At 51.7% G+C, this 22256-nt stretch overlaps 2 protein-coding genes across 4 annotated transcripts in view; one reads left to right on the top strand and one right to left on the bottom strand.

Moving 5' to 3' along the window:
• Nucleotides 1-8042, top strand: part of LOC117645325 (rho GTPase-activating protein 39) — a 13255-nt gene extending 5213 nt beyond the window's left edge. For all 3 annotated transcript variants that reach the window (XM_034385420.1, XM_034385419.1, XM_034385421.1), the window contains 10 exons: nucleotides 353-513; nucleotides 599-850; nucleotides 927-1049; nucleotides 1137-1258; nucleotides 2708-2851; nucleotides 2930-3156; nucleotides 3276-3537; nucleotides 3670-3827; nucleotides 3926-4190; nucleotides 4272-8042. In XM_034385420.1, the coding sequence (XP_034241311.1) occupies nucleotides 353-513; nucleotides 599-850; nucleotides 927-1049; nucleotides 1137-1258; nucleotides 2708-2851; nucleotides 2930-3156; nucleotides 3276-3537; nucleotides 3670-3827; nucleotides 3926-4190; nucleotides 4272-4466 (1909 nt within the window). In that variant the 3' untranslated portion in view covers nucleotides 4467-8042. The remainder of the gene's footprint in view (nucleotides 1-352; nucleotides 514-598; nucleotides 851-926; nucleotides 1050-1136; nucleotides 1259-2707; nucleotides 2852-2929; nucleotides 3157-3275; nucleotides 3538-3669; nucleotides 3828-3925; nucleotides 4191-4271) is intronic.
• The window catches only part of LOC117644707, a 22741-nt gene continuing 6000 nt past the window's right edge, over nucleotides 5516-22256 (bottom strand). Inside the window, exon 9 of the mRNA XM_034384321.1 lies at nucleotides 5516-5611. Within this exon, the coding sequence (XP_034240212.1) occupies nucleotides 5516-5611 (96 nt within the window). The remainder of the gene's footprint in view (nucleotides 5612-22256) is intronic.

Raw genomic sequence — 22256 nt, forward strand, 5'->3', positions numbered from 1 at the left:
TTTCTCTTTGTTGCATGCTTCACTTGTTGAATCATTGGCATGTTACTTTTGTGTTTTTTGTATAGCATAGTATGTTTTGTTATGAAGTTGAACACAGCTTTTCTTGACCATGCAAAAAGGGTGCCTTTTACTCACGCTTTAATAGTAGGTTTAGGAGCAAGTGACTGCTTTAACCTTGACACCTGTAAATTGGTTTTGTCTCTTAATACCTTTTTGGGTATGGTGTGGCTTGTCTTACTCAAGGGATGGTACAGTGGGTAACTGTTGCATGCTGGTGTCATTTAAAAAATGATCTGATTATTTCAAGGATAAATTAAAAACAAATTTAAATATTGAATTTTTATTATTACAGGAACAATGGAAATCATAACAAATACATGTCAGAATCTGACGTGGATAATAACTCACCTCTATATTCAAATGTTGATTACCCACCTTACATAATGGATGCTGAGAAGCACTCTCATTTGCTTCCCCTTCAACAATATATTTTAGAACAAGCAAAACTATCTGGTAATATTAATGTTAAATCTAAGAGGTTTATGTCCTTTGTAATGTAAATTTTGTTTATCCGTACTTACATCCGTATATTCACTAGGTTGCTATCGATTTGGTGATCCATTGAATGAAGAAGTGGATTCGTTGCACTCTGATGATGAAGACCGTCTTTCTCGGTCTCGCCCTGAAGACGATAGTGATGAATTTGCTGATGATGAAGGAATGAGCAACCAAGGTGACTCCAGTTCTCAAGAGTACTTGGATGACAGCAATTATCTGGAAGAAGAGGAAGATGATGATGACGATGACGGTGAAGATAACAGCTATGTGTCTCATCGCAAATACTTACCTTGTGAGTTCAGTTACTTGAAATTTCATGACTTTTTGTGGTAACATGAAGTTGACACTTTGATTTTCGTCTGGAACAGCTGATCCTCAAATGCCTGATTATGTTGATGGCCTTGAGGCTCGTATGGCTTCTGGTAGTTCTGGCCTTTACTACAACACTGGTCTTGTAGCTCATGGCAGTTTGCAGGCTAATCAGAGACCAGGTAAGAATTTAAAATAAACCGTATTTTTCTTTTTTCTAATTTTTCTTTGAGGTATATGAAGTGTCTTGACAAAAATCTTGTTTATAGGTGCTCTTAACTTACCACAAAATACTCCTCAAGAAACTGTGCATGCATCTCTGAAACGCAAGAAGGATGCTCCACTGCCTCCACCTCCTGCTTTGTACTCACCCATCATGGAACGCCATGAGGTAACTATTTTTTTATTTTTGCGTGCCTTTTTTGTCCTCATTTTATGTTCTTTTATTTGGTAGATGCATCTCAATCATCACATCTGTTTTAGACCATTTTTATAAAGCTTTAGTTGATCTTATTATTTATCTGTACAATACCAATAGCTTTGGCTTTTCAGGCCATTGCATTATTTTACCAAAATAGGCACCAATGTAGCTAGGCTACCTTAAAATTCACTTTGCTCTGAACGCTGTCTGTGTTTACATTTTACACCATTAGTTGGTACCTTTCCGATTAATTCTATTTCCTTCGTGGATATTATCTGTGTAGACCATTGAATCGTATAGCATGAGTTTGGTTGTTTTTGTGTTTTTTCAGTTTGCCGTCGGTCCTCTTTCCCCTCAGTCTGACCCTGGCTGCCCTTCCTCCCCAAGGCCCTTGCCCTTTCTTATGCACTCTCCCTCGATTTGTTGCCACCACCGTCCCATGTCGCTCCCCGTGCCCTCCGCGGCCCCGCTGCCTCCCTTGCCTCTGCCTTTGCAGGCAGCCCTCCCCCTGCCCCACCTTCTCCCCACCCCCACCCCTGTCCGGCCCACTCCTTCATATTCCCCCAGGCGTACTTCCCAGCCGGGCCCGGCCCAGTCGAATTTTGTCAGGTACAGAGAACACTTAAAACGTCCCGCCGTGCATAATCACTAAAATGCAAAGTGCTTTGCACCCTGAGGCCAGCTGTACATAATGCTGATGATGAGAAGGGAACATTCACGCACCTGCCTTTGTCATTTTTTTTTAGTAAATTTATACTTGGCATGTCCCTTTGGGTCTCACTTGTTTTCCCCCATTCACCGGGTTCACCTGCAGCTTGTAATACAATGAATTTGTTCTAATACCTCGCTGCAATCTAAACCTCGCTGCAATCAAAAAGCAAACATAATGGAATAAATGGTATCAAAAATATTACCATTTTTTATCTGAGATGGATCTGATTCTGTTTTGTATTGTTTGTTTGTAAGCGGTATTGGAGCTTTTGCGTGCATGTAATTTAATATTTTTCTCTCCTGCTTTGAAAGCTACAAATATTCCGAACTCCTTTAGATGCTAGCTTTTGAGCAAACATATAAAAACTTGAGGAATTTAAAAAAAATAATTTTAGTTGATTTGCAAATTTTTGTCCATACATACCCCACTAATGACTCAAGGTTTTTCCAACTTAATACATTGATTGCAAAAGATTGCAAAGGTTTTGAATTCCTATCCTTTCACATGGGACCATGACCATTCTCTTGGTCACATTGCTATCAATGTGTTAGTGCTACCTTCATAATAAATATTCTTGACAATTTCCCGTTTTTAGTTTCTACTGATTTGTAATATGTCCATTCCTCTCTTAATTCTTTTCTTTGTACTGACAGACTCAACTTGAAGTCCTTTCTTTTCACTTACATGTTGCTTTGTTCTTGCTTTAGATGTCAAGATCTGCACTTAACCGAGAAAAGAAGCAGGCTTCTGACAGTGATATAGAAAAGTATGCCCAGGATAACTTGAACATTCACAAAAAAGGCATTTTCCGTAAGAAGTTCTCTGTGAGGGATATGCTTTCTTGGTCTAAGGTGAGATGCATTACGAATACAGTGTTGATGTTTGTGAGATTTTTCAACTGACTTTGACATTATTTTTGTTCATTTCAGGATCCCATAAGGAAAACTATGCTTGTTCTTTCTGACAAGGCTCTGAAGAAAGATGCTTGTGAATTGTTTAAACTGATTCAAATATACATGAGTGACCGCAAAGCCAAAGTTGGAATGACACTCAACAGTGTTGCATTAGATATATGCAATATTGGGTATGGTAAACCAGCACTGCGAGATGAACTGTACATTCAAATTTGCCGTCAAACAACTGAGAATCCTAGGAGGTATAAGAATATAATTTTTTAATTTGACTCATTTTGATTTTTCAATCCTATTAACTTTTGAGAAGTGAAGCAAACTGTTGTGATATTTAAGTCTCATTTCGTTTTTTGCTTTTCCTCAGGGAAAGTCTACGACGTGGCTGGGAGCTAATGGCTATATGTCTTGCCTTTTTCCCTCCATCTCCCAAATTTCAATCTTATCTTGATGGCTATATGAATCGCCACCGTGATCCTAGTTTTGATTTTCCGGAAGTTGGCAAATGGCCAATCCATGTGCAAATAAGCCACTATGCAACTGTAGCCTGCAAACGACTGGATCGAATAGGTGTGAGTGGAAAGAGAAGCCCACGAAAACCTTCTGTAGAAGAAATCGATCAAGTTAGGGTAGGTACACACTTGAAAATAGTTGTTGAGCGATGCAAAGCACCCTGTTGGGATATTCAGGCCTTCCCCTGGCTTGTACTTTGTCTTGTTAAGAAGAAGAATGGTAATTTTATATTTGTATCATCTTTGCAGCTTCAAATCTTCCGCCCAAGCATGTTTGGCAACACCCTACAGGAGGTCATGCAAGTTCAGAGAGAACGTTTCCCACACAGAAAGCTTCCTTGGGTGCAAACAGCACTCTCTGAAGAGGTCCTTCGGCTTGAGGGGGCTCACACTGAAGGCATATTCAGGTATTTTTAATTTATTGTGTGGACATCATTTTTTTAACTTTGTAGAATACACAGTTCAGTGGAGAGTTGGATGTAACTGTAATTTTCCGTATGTTTAGGGTGTCAGCTGATGTTGATGAAGTCACTGCACTCAAGTCTCGTCTGGATCTTTGGGAGTTACCCCAAGATGCATCTACAGATGCTCATGCTCCTGCATCTCTTCTCAAACTTTGGTACAGAGAATTGTATGAACCTCTCATACCAGATGCATTATACAACGAGTGTGTTAATTTCCATGACCAACCTGAAAAGGCTATAGCCATAGTTCAACGTCTTCCTGAGCTTAATCGCCTTGTGCTGTCCTATCTCATACGATTTCTTCAGGTAAGTTTATGGAAATAAGTTTCATATTGTTATTGAATGGACTTAAAACATAATTTCATTCATCTTGTATTTTTTTTACAGATATTTGCCAGACCAGAGGTTGTTCAAGTTACAAAGATGGATGCCAGCAATCTAGCCATGGTGATGGCACCTAACTGCTTGCGTTGCACATCGGAAGACCCTCGTGTAATTTTTGATAATGCCCGTAAAGAAATGGCATTTTTGCGAACTCTCATTCAAAGCTTGGACACTAGCTATATGGAAGGAGTTGTGTAGATGGTTGTGAATACCAACTGCTGATAAAGACTGACAAGAACCGCACAAGTATCCAGCAGAGAAATTTTGTCCAATGTAATAATCGGCTCAAAAAAGAAACAACAGTTTGTCTATTTTGTTTTCATTCTTTACATTTCACTTCTGTTATGTATTATTAAAAAGTAGGTAAAGGTATCTTACTTCTATTGCTTGAGGTGGACTTATTTAGCTTGGCAGCTACTACACAAGTCAGTTCTACTACTTATTAATGCTGTTGCAACTTGACTGGAGATTCAGTTTTGTGCTATCTTTTTTTCTTTTTGCATTAGAAGCAACTATTTTATATTCCTTTCTACTGTATTAAGTTTAATTTTTCTACTTAACCAAAAGTTATTGCTTTATTAGCCAATTTCTGATTTGCAGCTAATGAATCCTTTCCATTGTTAATTCCTCTCAATTTGGAGATTGTGTTGTTAATGTATCAACTCATAACATTATGTGTTTGGGCATGTCACGTTTCCTCATTTTTTCATTCCCATTTTTTACTTCTGTTTTTCTGTAATGAATAATAAAAAAAATAACAAATAGGAGGGTGAATCTAAACGTGTGTACCATGTAATGATTAGACTGACAAAAGCTTATTTTAGAACCGCTTCTTGAACTTTTCTCGTCAAAGTCACAAATATGATTTTTAAGTGAAGGATTGGAGTTTTGAGCATCTCATAGCCCCAGCTAGTCCAGTTGGTTTCTTCCGTCATTCAGCTCTATTTTTACTGGATTTGTTTTATAGGTTGTTCTTATTTGATTCTATTCAGAGTATTATACAATTGCATAAAATTGTGTAAACTGTGGTATTACAATGTTACTTGCTTTGTGAACTAACATAATTTAGTTCTAAAGTTTTTGTGGTTGATTCTCTAAGACAAGAATGTAGACTTTTTGTTGTTTATCAGAACTTAATTAATTTTAAGTAAATGATGTAATATGTAACATCTACTTAACTGATACTAACTGTATTTTCTTTTATTAACTCTCATTAGTTGACTCGTTTGTATTAAGTTCAAGTCATGTCACAAGTATTTGAAGTATTGATCAATTTCTTGTTTAGCATGTGACCAAACAGAACAAACTATCCTCTTAACAAACATTTTACTTTCTTTGAATCTCTAGATGAGAAAGTGATGATTAGTATTTTGTTTCTTAAAAGACCCAATTTTTTTTCCTTTCAGTATCATCATTCTTGTAGAAAGAATTTTTCTGAACCTCGCATCTTAACTTGTTTGTGTTGGCCAATCAATCATTGTGTTGTTGGTGAGGGTCTCAGAAAGAAAGAGAGGCATCCGCCTTATTACAGTATGAGAGCATTAGGTGTTTTGCATAATAATTGTAGGAGAAGATTAACTGAGAGGTTTTAAACCAAAGATATTTTCATGCATTTTATCAGTTTGATAAACGATGGGGTCAAAGTACAGAGATGTTTTTTTCCCCTTTTGGTTCCTCACAAAACAAACTTAGGATTTTCATTTTCATTGGAAATTTAATTGTTTAGCCTGTTTAATTGTGTTACAAATGAAGCAGGAAATTTTAATTTGTTTGCCTTGTGAGGAAGACCGTTTGCCATCCTGTAGCTTGCATTTATTTGTTCTCTTGCTGCAGTGGTCAGACTAACATTGTCTAACCTGTTTCATTTTGTTGAGACAAACTTTTCCTTGCGTGTATTGCACACACTTTTGCATTGTGCTATTTTTTTGCATTCTCGTTGGTGATAAGTTGGCTCTTGGCTTACTTTGAAAGTTGTAAGATTTTAAGAAAGAGACTGTTCTGCTGATGGGCTTTTTAGTATTCTTTTTTATGTGAGTCAGTTGGCCTAGAGTTTTTCGTGCTAAGCAGTAGGTTAATTCCAAAGCAGCTTACAAGAATGTATTTGTTAGCAATAACTATGTAATCAGTTATATTTTGTACACTATATATTTTAGTTTTAGGAGTTGCGTGTATCAGAACGCAATTGGTACAGCACATTATGTATATCTGGTTTTTGTAAACCGTATTTTAATAACTGTACAGTTATTTTTATTGTTACTAATCTGCTGAAAGTATGCTAATCCAAATGTGTTCTTTGAGCTAGTTGTGTTGTTGGGAAGAAAAGTTCTTAAGTTGAATGGTAGTCATAATTTTTAAGATTCTGTATCTAGTTTTGAGCCCTTGCATACTCTCTTTGACACTGTACTATTTGTACAATGTTGTCCGAGATAGTAGGTTGCGGTTTATTTTACGCTCCCTTCCTACATAGTGCTAAACTAAAGCTGGTGCGGATAAAATTTTTAGTTGCACAGAGATGTATCAGCTGATTTAATGAAAGCTCAAACGCTTATGCGTGGAAGGGTCTAGTTGAATTTTGATAGTTCCACTCCAAAATAATAATACCTTATAGAAAAAATGCTTATTTTTAAAAAGTTTATTAGAAGCTCATATCAGAGCTTTCGAGGATGTGCCCGATGGTATGCTACCTATTGAAGAAGGTCAACAATCTGTTTTTGTTAAGTTGTAACATGGTTTTAAATGCCTTTCGGCGTTGTAGTGGTCTACATGCCAATTTTCAACGACTGTTTTTTTATGCAAAGGCACCTTTACTTGAATGTTGCCTGGAGGTGAGCAGGGAATGTGTTCATTGTATAGGTTTACAAATCTCATTTTGAAGCAACTGTTTTATTGTTAACACATATTCTCATGAATGAGCTGACAATATTGCACGTGTTTGTGTTTATAATGAGTTGGTCGAAAATCTGTAGCTTCCTCCTGCTTTTAGGCTCTTATTTTTACTCTTCACATTTTGACAAGCCGTTATAATTCTCTGATGTTTCTGAGTAGACCGTCATCAATTTCTGCTGTAGTCTTTAAAGTTCCACTAGGGAGACAATGTAGACTCATCAGGGTAATGACTATTGAATTTTTCAAAGTCATTTTATGTATGATTGTTTGATATTTTATTAAGGTAATTTCTATTCAACAGTCGATCTTTTCTTCCAGTGACTGCCAAAATCTGGTTACTCTTAGGGAGTTTTTACGGCTTTCATCTTGCCCTGTCATCTCGTTTTAATTTTGGAAAAAGTTAATTTTAAATTTAAGCAAACATGAAAAATAATGAATCAAATTAGTTCTTTTTTTTTCTGAATAAGCTCTCTTTCATAAGTATGAACAAAGTTGTAGTGGTTAGAACACAAACGTTGAGTTTGTCTTTCCTCTTCAAATCAAAAGAAGTTTGTAAAATGAATTAAAGAGGTGTTCAAATTGCCCTCTAGTCCTAGTCTAGTCATGTCTATAGAAGGCAGTACAACATTTCATTGAAGGAATTACCCTGTCTGCATTCTACATTGTGCTACCCACTCATTAGTCAAGTCACTGCAGTTTCCATTCAATCCTTTCCAGCATTACTTCTCTCTTCGTTTTTTTTATTTTGAAAAAAAAAATCTATGTTTTAATAATTTTTTTTATTTTGTTGTTTGTAAAAGTTACCACCTTCATTGCTGATTGTGATGTATACGTGGCAGCGTTTTTTTTTATTTGCATGAGGAGTATAATAAATTAAAATTCGTGATACACAGCGTCTTTTTTTGCCCTATCCTTGAATCCTTTACGTCACGCAGGCCAGCTAGAGTCCCGTAGACCCCGCCCTCTCTTTCTCTCTCTCTCTCTCTCTCTCTCTCTCTCTCTCTCTCTCTCTCTCTCTCTCTCTCTCTCTCTCTCTCTCTCTCCCTCTCTCTCTCTCTGTCTCACCTTCGCGCCCGTCTCCCTCCTCGGCGCGCGGAATCAACTTTGATATACATAATGCCTTCGTTTGCGCGAACCGATTTCCCTTTCCTGGTCGCCACCGCGCGGCGCGGGGGAATTCCGTTTTGGCGGTTCCTTATTCCCCCTCCACTCCCCCCCCCCCCCCCCCCGCGGCTCCGCTGATTATGCAGCAGGGGAGTCGTTGCCGGTGACTCCGAAGTCACCACCCCGTAGACCGCACCCAGAGAGCCTAGCGAAGAAGAGAAATTTTGAAAAGTTGGAACTCGGCGTTTTCACCTCTACCTCTATACACAAAAGCTCCATACACGGGCTATGGGCTGTGGGGGAAGTCCACTCAGTCTTACAATGAGAAATATCCAGAGAAACTCACGGAGAACATAAACCAAATTCTGACCGCCAGCTGTGTTATTTAAGGGTTAAAAACGTGAACGGAAAAGTACCCAAACGAAAACCAGGCAGTGACGGAAACGCGGTGGCTTTTGTGCGAGTCTAGGGAGAGTATCACCACCTCTCCCTCCCTCCACCCCTCGCGTCCCATCCTCGACTCCCCGTCCGCCGTCCCCGACGCGACCGGATAAAGCTATTCAGATGTGATGCGTGAGGAAGACACCCAAACATCGGGCTGATTGGACCGGAGCGACACTGCGGCTCTGGCTGCCAGCTCGGGCTGCCGGCGGGGCGGGCGGACGGGCAGGCAGGCAGGCAGGCACCCTCTCCGCCCCGCTTTCCGCTTTGGCCCGTGTCGAGGTAGATTGATTTCACCAAGGTCCTCCTCTCCGGGCGGGGCGGGGCGGGGCGGGGCGCGGCGCTCTGGAAGCCCATCGGTGGCCGGGCGTTGAGGGATAGTTTCGGCAGGGCGAGGCTCGCTAGGCGAGGCCAGGCAAGGCGGCCGTCTCGCCTTCCTCTCCGGTTACCCAGATGGGTAACCTCCACCTCCCGGACCGTCCAGAAGTCCCATTCAATTTTGGACGCCACAGTTCGCCGCCAGGCAGTGCAGGCACAGTGCTGCGATTAGTCCGACAGCGTCTGTTTCCAGAATACGAAAAACGGTGGGCGGCCACTGGTGACCTCTCTTGACGTCCGTCGTCGTTCCGACCTCCCTCTCTACACTCTCCAGGCTGCCTTCCGAGGGTGCCGGCCTGGCCCAACGCCTGACCCAAAGCGGGGCGGAGTGTAAAAAAAAAAAAAAAAAAGACGCGCCGTATCAGCCGAGGGAAGACGCTCCACTTTACGCCGCCAATAAATATGGTGATATTGACCACAGCCGGCCGCGCTGGCCTCGCCGCCGATCTAGCCTCGCGCAGGGCGGCGGGGCGGCCTGGCCGAGGAAACGACCGACCAACGAGTTGATTTACGCGAGGCCATATATACAGTATACCGCGCGACGTTATGTCCACGTTCCACGTAACGCCGCCTTGTCACCTGGCTGGAAAATAAATAAATAATAAATACGGAAATCGGGAGAGCACCACGCTTCCGCGTCGAAGTTTGGTTTTCTCTTTTCTCCACAGAGGACCCACGGACACACACACACACGTCGTGCCCATCGGGCAGGGGGGCTACACGCATACGCGCAATGCTGTACTGCAGTGTCCCCAGAGGCGAAGTGGAGAAGGGGGGGGGGGGAGGAAGATGGGGTATGGGGTCACCGTGACCACAGCAACAGCAGCAGTGGCACTCGCTCTGCGACCCGCCATAAATTCCCTAATGCCGGCTAATTATTAACATTATCGCCGCACCTGGGGAATATTATTAGGGCCATGCCTTCTCATTAGCACCGCCCCTCTCTCTCCCACAGTGTGGAGCCCTGCTTATAGCTCCCAAAGTCCGACCAGGGCTATGCCAGGGCCGCACCCCACTCTATCTCTATCTCTGTCTCTCTCTCTCAGCGCCTGCGGAGCGCGGGATAGGCCGCCCGGCCGGCGGACGCGCGCGCGTGCCTGCTCGCGACGTCGCCTACCCGGGCGCTTCGGGCGGGACCCGCAACCCGCCCGACCCTTGCCGACGGCCTCGCCGCCCTCGCCCTCGACGTGAGGCATGCCTGAGTACACGCGGCCCTCTCCCGCTGTCTCTCTCGCACCCCGAAGGACCCCCCAACGCGTGCGAGAGAGACAGACAGCGCGTCGGCCTGTTAATGAGCGTCTCCAAGTCTGCCAGTCGGTGCTTGCGATGACGGCGTGGCGGACTAGCAGCTCGGAGTCGACCTGTGCCCCCCACCCCTCCCCAGCAGATCTCGGCAGCCCCGGGGGAAATCAGGCCAGCGATTCTTGCATAAGTCAGCTTTGTCATTCGATATGGTTGATCATGCGAACCGCGAATGACTCCCCCCTCCCCTCATCCTCGCCACTACGAGCCGCCAGCGCGCTAGCCGCCAGCTCGCCAGCCCGGCAGGCATTACCATGTGCCACGCCTGCCACGCCTGCCACGCTCGCTTCACTCCGCCCGCCTCGCTCTTGTGACGACATGTCCACGCAGAGTGTTTCCGGCACGCGGCTTAAAAAGGCGCGCCATTAAAACAACAGACAACAACAACATGAGCAGTGTGGCGGCCGGCGTGTTGTTGTTTGCTGTGAACCCTGTGAACGCGCGGCGCTGCGCGGTGCGGCCGCGGCCAGGACGGGCCAGGCCGGGGCCGAATCGGCCAAGGCAGGCCAAGGTGGGCCCGGGCGCAGGGCGGCTAAGCCGATACGAGAGTTGGAAGTGCGAGCCATCTGTCAGTCGCCTGGGACTGGCAGTCTGGCACCGCGGGGGAGGGGAAAGGGGGGGGGGGCAGCGGCGCCCTCGGGAAGTGCCTCGCCCCGACGCCCCAACGCCCCGACGCGGAGCCCCGGCCTCAACGTCCGCAAATATTTCAACATCGGAACAGGCGTGGCGCGGCGCGGAGCATCGCGCCAGGGCCGCCCTGGCCGGCGTGCCCGCTGCGCCGCTGCGGCCCTCGCTCGGCCTGGCGTGGCCTCGCCCGGTCCGCTAAGTTGAAACCTGATGGCGAAACGTCCCCCTGATAAACGCCCGGCCATCGGCCCGGCCATCGGCCCGGCCGTCCCCAAGCCAAGCCACCCGGCGTGCGCGGTGCCGCGCGGTGCCGCGGTGCGCGAGGTCGAATCTCCAGCTTGAAGCGTCGGTCGCCTCGCATCGTCCCTCTCTCCCTGTCCCTCTCTTCCTCTCTCCCTCTCTCTCTCTCTCTCCCTTTCTCTCTCTCCCTCTCGCTCCCTCTCTCCAGGTCGGTGGGACTCCGCAATGAAACGGCTTCCGGATAAAGTTGATGCCTCTCCACCGCGGCGCGTCAAGGGCTTGCACGCCTTCCCGCCGGAAAAAGGGGACGGCGTGACGAAAGCGGGACAAAGTCGTGACCAGGGCGTGACGCGGCGTTACTAGGCGTGACTAAGGCGTGACAAGGTGTGGCAAAGGCGTGACGAGGCGTGACAATAGCGTGACAAAGGTGTGGCATGGGCGTGACGAAACGTGACATGGTGTGACAAGGCGTTACTAGGCGTGGCAAGGCGTGACTAAGGCGTGACAAGGCGTGACTAAGGCCTGACAAGGCGTGACAAGGCCTGACAAAGCGTGACAAGGCCTGACAAAGGCGTGTCAAAGGCGTGACAATGGTGTGACACGGCGAGACGAGGAGTGACAAAGGCGTGGCAAGGGCGTGGCGAGGCGTGACAAGGCGTGACAAAGGCGTGACAAGGCGCGTGTCCAGTGCCACTCGGACGCTCAGTGTCACTCGCATGTCGCGTGTCAGTGTCAGGCGGAGGCTCGGTTGCCAGGTGGGAATAAAAAGCCCCCAGGAATAATTCACGACAGGAAACTGGAAAAAGTGGGTCCAGGTAAGCAGGAACCACGTCAGCAGAAGAGGGCAGTGCTTTATGAACGGCCCCCCAGACGGTTTCGGTTACACTTCGGTCAAAGTAAAAACTCCGACGAGTCCTCTTTTTCCGGTGTTGCCCGGAACCGGATTTCGTTTCCCGCGGCACCGTTACGTCATCGAGGGCCTCTTCCCGCGACGCCGGCTCGCCGGGGCTTGCCGCAGCCTGTGTTCTCGCCGCCACCACCGCCACCGCTCCTCCAGGAGGTCTTCGTCCCCTTTTGCTTCACGTGCCTTATCTCCTTACCGAATCGCGCAACTCCGCTCGTTCTTTTATTTACCCTGTTCGGCGAGAATGAGTCGTTTCCCGCGGAGTCGGCGTCATTCCGAGCAGCCGGCCCGTCTCTCTCGCTCCCCTGCGTGCCCCTGCGCCGCGCGAGAGTGCGAGAGAGACAGAGACAGGGCGGCACCGTTTGGAATGAGCCTGCAGCCCCGCGGCGCCTCCGCAGCCTTCGCAGCCTGCGCAGCCTCCGCTGCGTCGCGTCCAAATCCGCCACATTATTTTTCCCGCCGTGTTTATCGAGGACTTCCTTTTCCTTCCCCCTCTCTGTCTCTCTCCCGCCTTTTTTGGGGCGCTGAGACAGGTGTTGAGACACTGCCGCACACGCGCGACGCGCCTACACTGCGCGCCAAAATTTCGAAACGACACTGCGCGCCAAAATTTCGAAACGGCGCGCGCGTATACACTGCGCGCCAAAATTTTGATGCGTCTTGGCCTTCCCTGCCGCGCGCGACGAAAAATGTGTGTTCCGCCAGGGTACATTACGGAGTCGGGTGTGCAAGCGAGATGGAGAGAGACGGAAACAAAAGAAAGAGGAATAGTTGTTAGGACGTCTCTCTCAAGTGGCGAGGGCCAGCACGCCCAGGCACGCCCAGAAGACTGATTCCGAGAGTCGCTTTCGTCGCAGTGTCTCTGTCGCGCTCACGGGGCGTCGCCTGTAGGTGCGAGAGAGACAGAGCGACGAACACGCCTCTCGGAGCCCCGCGAGGCAGGCCGTGAGATGGGCAGGGGCACGGAGCACGGAGTGCACGGAGCACGAGTAGAGCTGTCACGGAGATGACTCTCCAGCGCGGCAGCGCGGCAGCCATGGCGGCATGGATTGTGGCCATGCTCTGCCGTGCCTCTCCGCCTCTCTGCTCCTTTCCCGGCCTCGCCTAGCCTCGCCCCCTCCCACACGACAAGCTTCGGAATCGGCTTCTCCATAGTCGGATTCCGGGAGGCGCTTTCGTCGCGCTGCCGTCTCTCTCGCACTCGCGGGCCGTCACGTGAGGGGCGTGAGGGTGCGAGAGGGACAGCGCGCTCCGAGCTAATGACGCTGCAAAGCCGAACCGCAATACGACTGCTTCCGCGGTACGTTGCGAGTAAATAGCATCTCCACTTATCGCTCCCTCGCAGTCTCGGCGCCCCGGACGCGGCGTCGCACAGTGGGCCAGAAGACCGGTGGAGGCGGACAAAACTCTAGACGCGTTTTGAGCTCCTTAGTCGCTAAATGGGGCTCGAATCGAACGCGTCACCCCACCAATGGATTGCTCTCCGAACGAGGAATCCATTGGTGGGGTCACACATTCGGTTCGACTCCTGTTTAGTGACTCTGGAGCTCAAAACGCATCTAGAGTTTTGGCCGCCTCCACCGGTCTTCTGGCCCACTGTGCATCGCAGCGTGTTGTCCGAAGCTCGCATCCAAAGTCGGCCGTCAGGTTCAGGGCGGTCCCTCGTCTGCGACCGAGCTGGTTTGAAAGGGGCGAAGCCGTGAAGACAAACAAAAACTGCCTACACACGCATGTCAGAGACCTTGGAAGTGAAATGATTAAGTCATTAGGCGAGCAAAGCCAAAATCTCCGACTCCCTTCTCCTTCCCCTTGCGTGCCGCTGCACTGCAGAGGCAACCCAAAAGGCACCGCCTTCCGGCATGCCCTGCTTTGTCCGTTGTCTCGCGTCTCTTTGCCACCATCTCGCCTCCGCCGCCGCATGGCCGCGTGGCCGCATCCACTCCGCCGCGTTAAAGACTTTATCTGCTTTACTCTCGGAGGGGGTCACATCTGATCTTATTTAATGAGGTTTCCATTCATTCCCCTTTGGACCTTTGGACGGACGCCGCTGGGGTGCCCTGGGCTGCCCTGGGCTGCATTCCGCTCCCGACGCGCCATCTAGCGGCGACTTCTGGCGACGCCCCGGCGGCCCAGCGACGCCCTGCGCGCCTTGCGACAGCGGCGCTTCGGACTGGCGCCCTTCCCGCCTCTCGCCCTTCGGTTTGAGCCCTAATGGGCAGCCCTTTGCTCATCAGGCGGAGGAAGCCCTCCCCCTCCCTTCGGGTACAGTCTGAATCAAAGGTAATCCCGCCGCCGGACACTGCGAGGAACCCTTGGAGGAGCCGCAAGCACAGCTCAGCCCCCAGCACTACACCGCAAAAAAAAAGAGAGCTGGCCCGATTTAAATCGGCACCGGAGAAAGAGTCGCGGCGCGCCACTGTATGAGGAGGAAGTGGCAAAGGAAGAGGGAGGAGGGAAGGAAAAGGAATTGAGCTATCACGCCGGTATCTCTGCATCATCGCGATGCCAGCGGAACGCAGCGGAAGCGGCACGGCACCGACTCGCCCAAGTGGCCGGGCTGGCTGCCTGCTCGGGCTGCCGGCCTGCCTGGCTGGCTGCTCGGGCTTCCCGCCTGCCTGCCTGCCTCCTGGCTGCGCGGTCCGCGGTCCCACTGAATTTCATTATTTTGATAGCCGGCGCCATCGCGTAGTTTCAGACCGAGGCCAGGGAATCGTTTTCATTCGCGCGCCTCACCTAAACTGGAGCGAGGGAGATAGAGAAGGGAATCAGGGGGCGTGTCTGTGAAAACGGCCGCGGGAAGGGACCCCGAAATCGTGAGATTGAATTGATCGGAAATATGGGATCGCAAATACGCGGCTGCACCGTGGTCGCAGCCAAAGCCAAGCCCAATTTGACCCAAGCCCAATTCAAAAGGCACCCAAAAAAGACTTGCAGCGAGTGAATTTGATTGAATCTTTCAAGTAAATTCACTTGCTCCACTTAAATTATCCTGGTTCAACAAGCGACGTTTTTTGAGTGTTGCTGGTCGCGGCACCTGCCGGGCGGTGGGCTGCACGCCTGTCAGGTCCCGGAGACATCTCTCCCGTCAACCCCTCCCCCTCCCCTCCCCGCTCTGGCCCTGAACCCACCCCGAGGGGTACCTCACTTCGAAAACAGGTGTACACTGACTGGTGACTATACTCAATTTCCACTTTGACTAGACTGAAAATATCACGAAATGCGTTGCAAAAATACTAAAATTGGGACAAATTTACGTGGTTTTGCCGACTTTTTCAGTGACTAGACTGAAACAAGGCAGTGACTGGAGTCAGGGGTGTACACTGACTAGACGAAGTGAGGTACCCCTCGACCCACCCCTGTTTTAAATAAAGGTAAAATAAAAATAGACAGTGTATTCGTGCACGTCAGGGCGGCATTATCCGGCGGTCAGATCTGAGCGACTAAGCGATAGGCATAAATATTTAATGAGCGACTTGGCGGGTTGAAGGAGAAAGGCAGAAAGGCGGCCCGTAAACACAATGCCGACAGGTGGACGTGGCGTGGTAAGGTGATAAGGGGTGGACGCACCACTCAAGGGTGGAGGCTACACTCGAAAACAGACTGCAAAAACGGCAAAAACTGCGAAAACAAAATTACACTGCTTGCCACGCTGCGCACGACGGGTTTCCGTCAGGCCCTGTGTGTGCAGGTGCCTTACTCTCTGTCGAAAACAAATGCATGCCATCTTTCTGATTGACAATGTTTTGGCGGGAAATGGCAGTAGCCGTTGGAGGCCGAATGGTATTTACAGTGAGGGGGCAAGGCCGCGCTGGTCGGTTCCCCCTGGACGTCTGGCCGTTGGCAATATGAAACCTGTTGCCGCGTAATGGACATTTCGTGCCGTACAGAGCACTGCAACAAGAACAAGAACCGGAGGAAAACCAGTGTCACTTTTGGCTGAAACGTTCCCCGCAACCGCAGCGCGCCCCTTCCCCTCGCACAGCACCGTGTTGGCTTTACAATCACCGCATACGGAAGCCTGTGAAGATGGCCACTTGGTCAAACACACGCCCCGCGACCGCGGGCCGCTAGCTCTGTCTCTCTCACGCCGCAGGGACGCCCCAGGGGTGCGAGAGAGACAGACAATGTCCCGTTGGGCGTCCGCCTGCAGCGTGTCCACGTGGTCACATCGACCCCACACCCCCCTGTCCCCCTCCCACTGGACAGGGAAAGATGAATGCCACACGCCGGACCGAGCTGTTTGTTCAGCCAACTCGAAATACTGCCATCCGATTCGATACATCAATACATCGTCACCGCACAACCATTTTCTATCGTTTTAAAATAAAATCAAATGCAATAAAATATTTTTAAAATGTGTCACGTTTTTGCCGGGGCCAGAGACCAGAGAGCCGCGTGACGCGGCGGGCAAGGGTGCAGCCCGCGCGGCGCGCCCTCCCTGGGTAGCTGACTGCGCGCTGCGCGCGGTCTTGGGGGGCTCAAAATAAAACACAGGTAGATATATTATTACGTCCCTTTTCGATTTCGCCACCGACTTGGACTCGGAGTCTCGGACGCGCTATTTGCGGGCCGGTCGTATATTTCACGAGCGCTGCAGTGGAAGGCAGGCTGTGGGAGGCAGTGCCTCGGCGGCCCGGGCAAGCCCTTGCCGTGGGCCCTTGCCGTGGGCCCTGGGCCCTCCAAGGGTCAGGAAGGCGTCGTCCCTGCAGGACGTCCTGCAGGACTCCACGCAGCGCACAGTGGGCCAGACGACCGGTGGAGGCGGCCAACCCTCTAGACGCGTTTTGAGCTCCAGAGTCGCTAAATGGGGCTCGAACCGAACGTGTGACCCCACCAATGGATTGCTCTCCGAACGAGGAATCCATTAGTGGGGTCACACATTCGGTTCCAGTTCTGTTTAGCGACCCTGGAGCCCAAAACGCGTCTAGAGTTTTGGCCGCCTCCACGGACTTCTGGCCCACTTGCGGCGCGACCCGCCAGGAAGGCCCGATTCGGAAATGAACCAAATTGGACCGCAGCACACTACCTGCTACTGCTAGCCATCAGCCGCGCCGCGGACCCCGGCGTTCCGGGCCCTCCTGGAGTCCTTAGTCCTGGAGTCCCGCGGCAGCCTCTCCAGTGAGGCAGCCTGTCCCTCTTCACTCGACTCGCAGAGCAGAAAGTCGAGCTGAGATTAGGCACGAAGCAGTGGAGCGACAGACAGACAGACAGCAGATCGAGAAGCAATCAGACAGAACCAGCGACAGACAGGGAGACTGGCACAAGCAGACAAACCGAACACGACGGTACAGACCTGCCCGTTTATCCCGGATTCTTTTTGTCCAATTCTTACTACCCCTACGCAATTGTATTAGCGCATCTCATTAACCGTCGCTCCGTCAACACTCCACGCGCAGTACCGAAAAATACCGAAACATTTCGGTACCGGTACTCCGAAACTGATACCTAGGTACGGTATTCGGTACAATTGTTTCTTCAGTACCTAGGTACTGTAAGGTACTGAAAAAAGTACCTAGGTACAGTACCTAGGTACTTTTACCTAGGTACTGCCCATCCCTGGGTCACACATTCGGTTCCAGTTCTGTTTAGCGGCCCTGGAGCCCAAAACGCGTCTAGAGTTTTGGCCGCCTCCACGGACTTCTGGCCCACTGCGGCGCGACCCGCCAGGAAGGCCGCGATTCGGAAATGAACCAAATTTGGGACCGCAGCACACTACACTGCTACTGCTAGCCTCAGCCGGCGCCGCGGACCCCGGCGTTCCGGGCCCTCCTGGAGTCCAGGAGTCCTGGAGTCCCGCGGCAGCCTCTCCAGTGAGGCAGCCTGTCCCTCTTCACTCGACTCGGCAGAGCAGAAAGTAGAGCTGAGATTAGGCACGAAGCAGTGGAGCGACAGACAGACAGACAGACAGACAGACAGACAGACAGACAGACAGACAGACAGACAGACAGACAGACAGACAGACACGGGCAGACGGACACGCAGACAAACCGACACACACAGACACAGGCTGAGTGATATCGCCTCGTCATCGAAAAGCACGTTCCTTTTCGACGCAGGCCTGCCACCTTTGCCGCCACTAACACACTGGCCAGCCAAATACCCGCGCCTCCACCCCAAAATGACCCCCCCTTCCCCTCCCTGCCCAACGTCTTCCCCGGCACTCCCTCCAGTGCAGCAGGCAATCTGATCGCGCTTTGTGATAAGCCTGTCATACGATGGGTGATTTATGTCACCGAATCGAGCGGGCCTAAGAAGGCGCAAAAGGAAAGGCATGACCTGGCCGCACCACTCATTCCATCCCCCCCACCATTTCACCCCCTAAATTTCCAGGTGGCTCCTTTACTTTAACCCGGCTTACTCGCGCTGTAGGAAAGGGAAAGCCCGATGGGTGTCAGCTTTCTCTCTGGCTTCTTTTCCAAGGGAAGAAGGTGCGGCTGTCCCTGGGGGTTTTGGTGACGCGGACTTTGGACTCGTGTGGTACTACAAACTGTCCGCTGTCCCCCCGCCCCCTCGGCAGGCCACTCCACTTGTCCACCTGGTGCCTCCCCCCCCCCTAGAGCCCTGTTTGTTTCTTCATTCGTCTGAATCGCTGTCGCTTTGGCCGCACCGGCAGGCCGTCCACTCTACATCGCCACACGCTTCCCGCTGCACTCGCCCCGTGCCGTCAAACAGCCGCACAGTGGGCCAGAAGACCGGTGGAGACGGCCAATACGTTAGACGTGTTTTGAGCTCTAGAGTCGCTAAACGGGACTCGGACCGATCGTGTGACCCCACCAATGCATGCTCTCCGAACGAGGAAGCCACACGTTCGATTCGAGTCCCATTTGGCGACTCTGGAGCTCAAAACGCGTCTAGAGTTTTGTCCGCGTCCACCGGTTGTCACCGCTCAAACTGGCCTCGCGCGCGGACGAGGTTCCGCGAGTCGCCGCGAGATGGCGCTGCGCGCGCCGAGCCGCCGCACGCTCGCGGTGGCGACCTAGGTTAGCGTAGTAACTAGTTTGTAAGGAAGATTGCAACCTCTGAGCATCTAAGGAGTAGCGGATCGTATTGCGTTAACGAACTCACGTCTTATGACATGTGTCTCCGGACCTTAACGAGCGCTTACACCTCTGATTCCCGAGGATGACGGGCGCCTGCAACGGCCGTTCCTTCCGACACGTAGCGCCCCACTGGTTGCTCCCCCGGTCGGCTACATCGACGTCGCCGACGACATCGGGATCCTGGGCCCCTCAATCCGGGTAGCGACCGTGTCGACGGTCACGCGGTCACACGGTCTTCTGGCCCACTGCGCCTTGGCGTGGAATCTGGAGAGGTGGAATCCGGAGGAATCTCTGGCAGTCCGGTGTGCAGCGGTGTGCGTCTTTGGCACACGAGCAGCCCGGCCCGGCCTAGCCGAAGGGTCATTATCGAACAGCCACTAGATTTATACCCGTCTCAACAAGATTCACGCCGGCCATTCGGAAGTGACACCGAGCTTTCAACTTCCGGGCGCGGCGGGGCGCGGCGGGGCGGGGCGTCCCCCGCAGATCCCAACTTGTGGGCGGAAGACTGCCCGGCCCGCGCCTCGCCTCGCCTCGCAACGCGTATATGATGTCGTTTTCTGACGCGAGGTGGCCGCGCCGCAGCAAATCTTCCGATTCAGCCCTTGATAGTACTTCTGCGCCGCCCGAACGGGTTATCGCATATCATCCATTCACGAATATATCTCCGGCACCGCTGCCGCGCCCCACCACGGTCTCGGCCCCGCCACGGCCCCGCCACGGCCCAAGCACTTCTTCTTTTCACGCTTCGCGCGCTTTTTCCGGACCCACCCGGAGGAGGAGGCCGGTGAACCTGTTCGCTCCATTTGCACGCTGATGTATCTCTGGTCGGCAAATAATGAATAAAATGCTGTCTGTCTGTCTGTCTTGACCTAGAGGCGGCGCTTTATTGTGTGTCGGTGGAGGTAGAAGACACTTCAGTTGATACTGCAGGAGGGCATGTGCGTGTGCGACTCGGTTCTCGGGACGGAGATGGTTGTCAATAAATTATTGTTCGGCGGCACTCGAAAAAAGGGCGTCGAAAACGGCCGATCCGGTAAATTCCTGGCGTCCGTCTTGCCGCGTCTTTGCGTTTCCCGGCCTCTCCTAGCCAGTGTGCTGAGCTCCCAGTGCTGCCGTCCACCCCGCCCCGCCCCGCCCCGCCCCGCCCCGCCCCGCCCCGCCCCGCCCCGCCCCGCCCCGCCCCGCCCCGCCCCGCCCCGCTCCGCCCCGCCCCGCCCGGCCAGGCCGTGTCCGGGGTCGTTCCTTGACATGAATAAGGAAGGACGCGCGGGAGATACTCTATGGCCGGCCACACGGAGCGGCCGTGACGGCCGGAGTCACGTGACCGCAGTGACACGTCATGACGCGGCGAGCCACGTGACGTGTCACAATAAACAGCAGAGGAGTGAATTTTCAAAAAAAAACAAGCCGTCTTTAAATTAATGAAACAATCATTTTCATAATGTGGGAGACACTGTCCTTTACGAATCGCTGAAGGATCCGTCCGTGGTCCCCTGCGAAGTCCGGGGTAGGCAAGCCCGCCGCACACGTAAGTTGGGCGTGTTGCCTACCCCGCCGATCGCAGGCGCTCGGCGCCAGGCCGCATTGGCGTTTCCAAATTTTTTATTTTGTTTTCTGCAAAAAAAGAACTCCGTTGTGGCACCAAAATTGGGAAATACGGGAGGAGCATTGGGCGCCTTGCCTCCTGCCTCCCTCTGTAACAGATAGCCCGCTCCACCTGTTGCAAACCGCGGCTTAGTGGCATCCGGGCCAAACGAGAAGGCAAGGATTCATTTCCTGGCGGAACTTTCAATTCCCCCTCTCTTTTCTCTTTTCGCACTTGTTTGCCGGTAGCATTTTCTGCAGATTTGCACAATCACCCGCCCTGGCCCTGCTTCTGATTCTCGTGCCTTTACCGAACCTTTTGGAGCCGGCCGCCCGGGCCGCCCGGCCCGACGACATTCGAGCCTAGAGGCGGCATTCCTCTTGTGTCGTAACCCCTCTTCCCTTTTAACCCGCCCTCCTTCACCCTGCCCCTCCTATCTCCTGGCCTAGCCTGGCCTACTCCCCCGTCACCATCCTGACCGCAACTCCGCCTCCCCCGGGGAAAGGGGGGGGGGAAGGGGGGGGGACTCCGATAAAACTCGCAGGCCCACCGCGGCGGCCCGGAGCCGAAGCAAGCCGAAGCAGGTCGAAAAACTGAAGGATGGGGCACTCTTGCGCCGTGCGGGGCGAGGTTCGCCATTAGCAGTTATGAAATTTTAACCAGCGCCAAAACTCGGCGCGGCGTGTGTCCCGGTGTGTGCTGCCGGCGGGGGAAGGGGGGGGGCTGCAGCGCTTCCAGCGAGACCAAGTTTGGCAGACCCTTGCCCGCGTATTTCGTGGCGCTGCGGTCCCATTCGAGGTGTCTGTATTTCGGGTGTACCCGATGCTGCGTGGGGCGTCCTCGGGGTGGAGTGTGCACCCCCGAGGCACAGTGGGCCAGAAGACCGGTGAAGGTGGCCAAAACTCAAGACGCGTTTTGAGCTCCAGAATCGCTGAACAAGACTCGAACCGAACGCGTGACCCCTCCATTGGATTCCTCGTTCGGAGAGCAATCCATTGGTGGGGTCACACGTTCGGTTCGAGTCCTGTTGAGCGACTCTGAGAGCTCGAAACGCGTCTAGAGTTTTGTCCGCCTCCACCGGTCTTCTCTGGCCCACTGTGCGAGGAGGCCAGAGCGTAGCTGGTGGAACAGTTTGAGGTGTACGTCGACGCTGTCCTGGAGGCCGGACCGCCGCTGCCGCCGTGCCTGCCGTGCCTCGCTGGCCGTGCCCATGGGGGTCGTGGAGCTGTTCCCCACCTGCCGGCTGCCGGGCTGCCGGGCCCGGGGGCGAGGCCGGGCGCACGGCAGTACGACAGTACGACAGCCTTAGGCCGCTCCGTTCCGCCCGCCGCGCTGCTTCGCCGCTCCGCCGCTCCGCCCACGACTTTGGCAAACTCATCGCTCTAGGCGGCGACAGACGACGTGCGGCGGACGCGCGAAAAATGCGCCGCGCCGCCGCCTCGCCTCGCCTCGCCCTGAGAAATAGGCGTGACGACGCG

Source organism: Thrips palmi, unplaced genomic scaffold (genome assembly GCF_012932325.1).
Source record: "Thrips palmi isolate BJ-2018 unplaced genomic scaffold, TpBJ-2018v1 HiC_scaffold_18, whole genome shotgun sequence".
Classification (NCBI taxonomy): domain Eukaryota; kingdom Metazoa; phylum Arthropoda; class Insecta; order Thysanoptera; family Thripidae; genus Thrips; species Thrips palmi.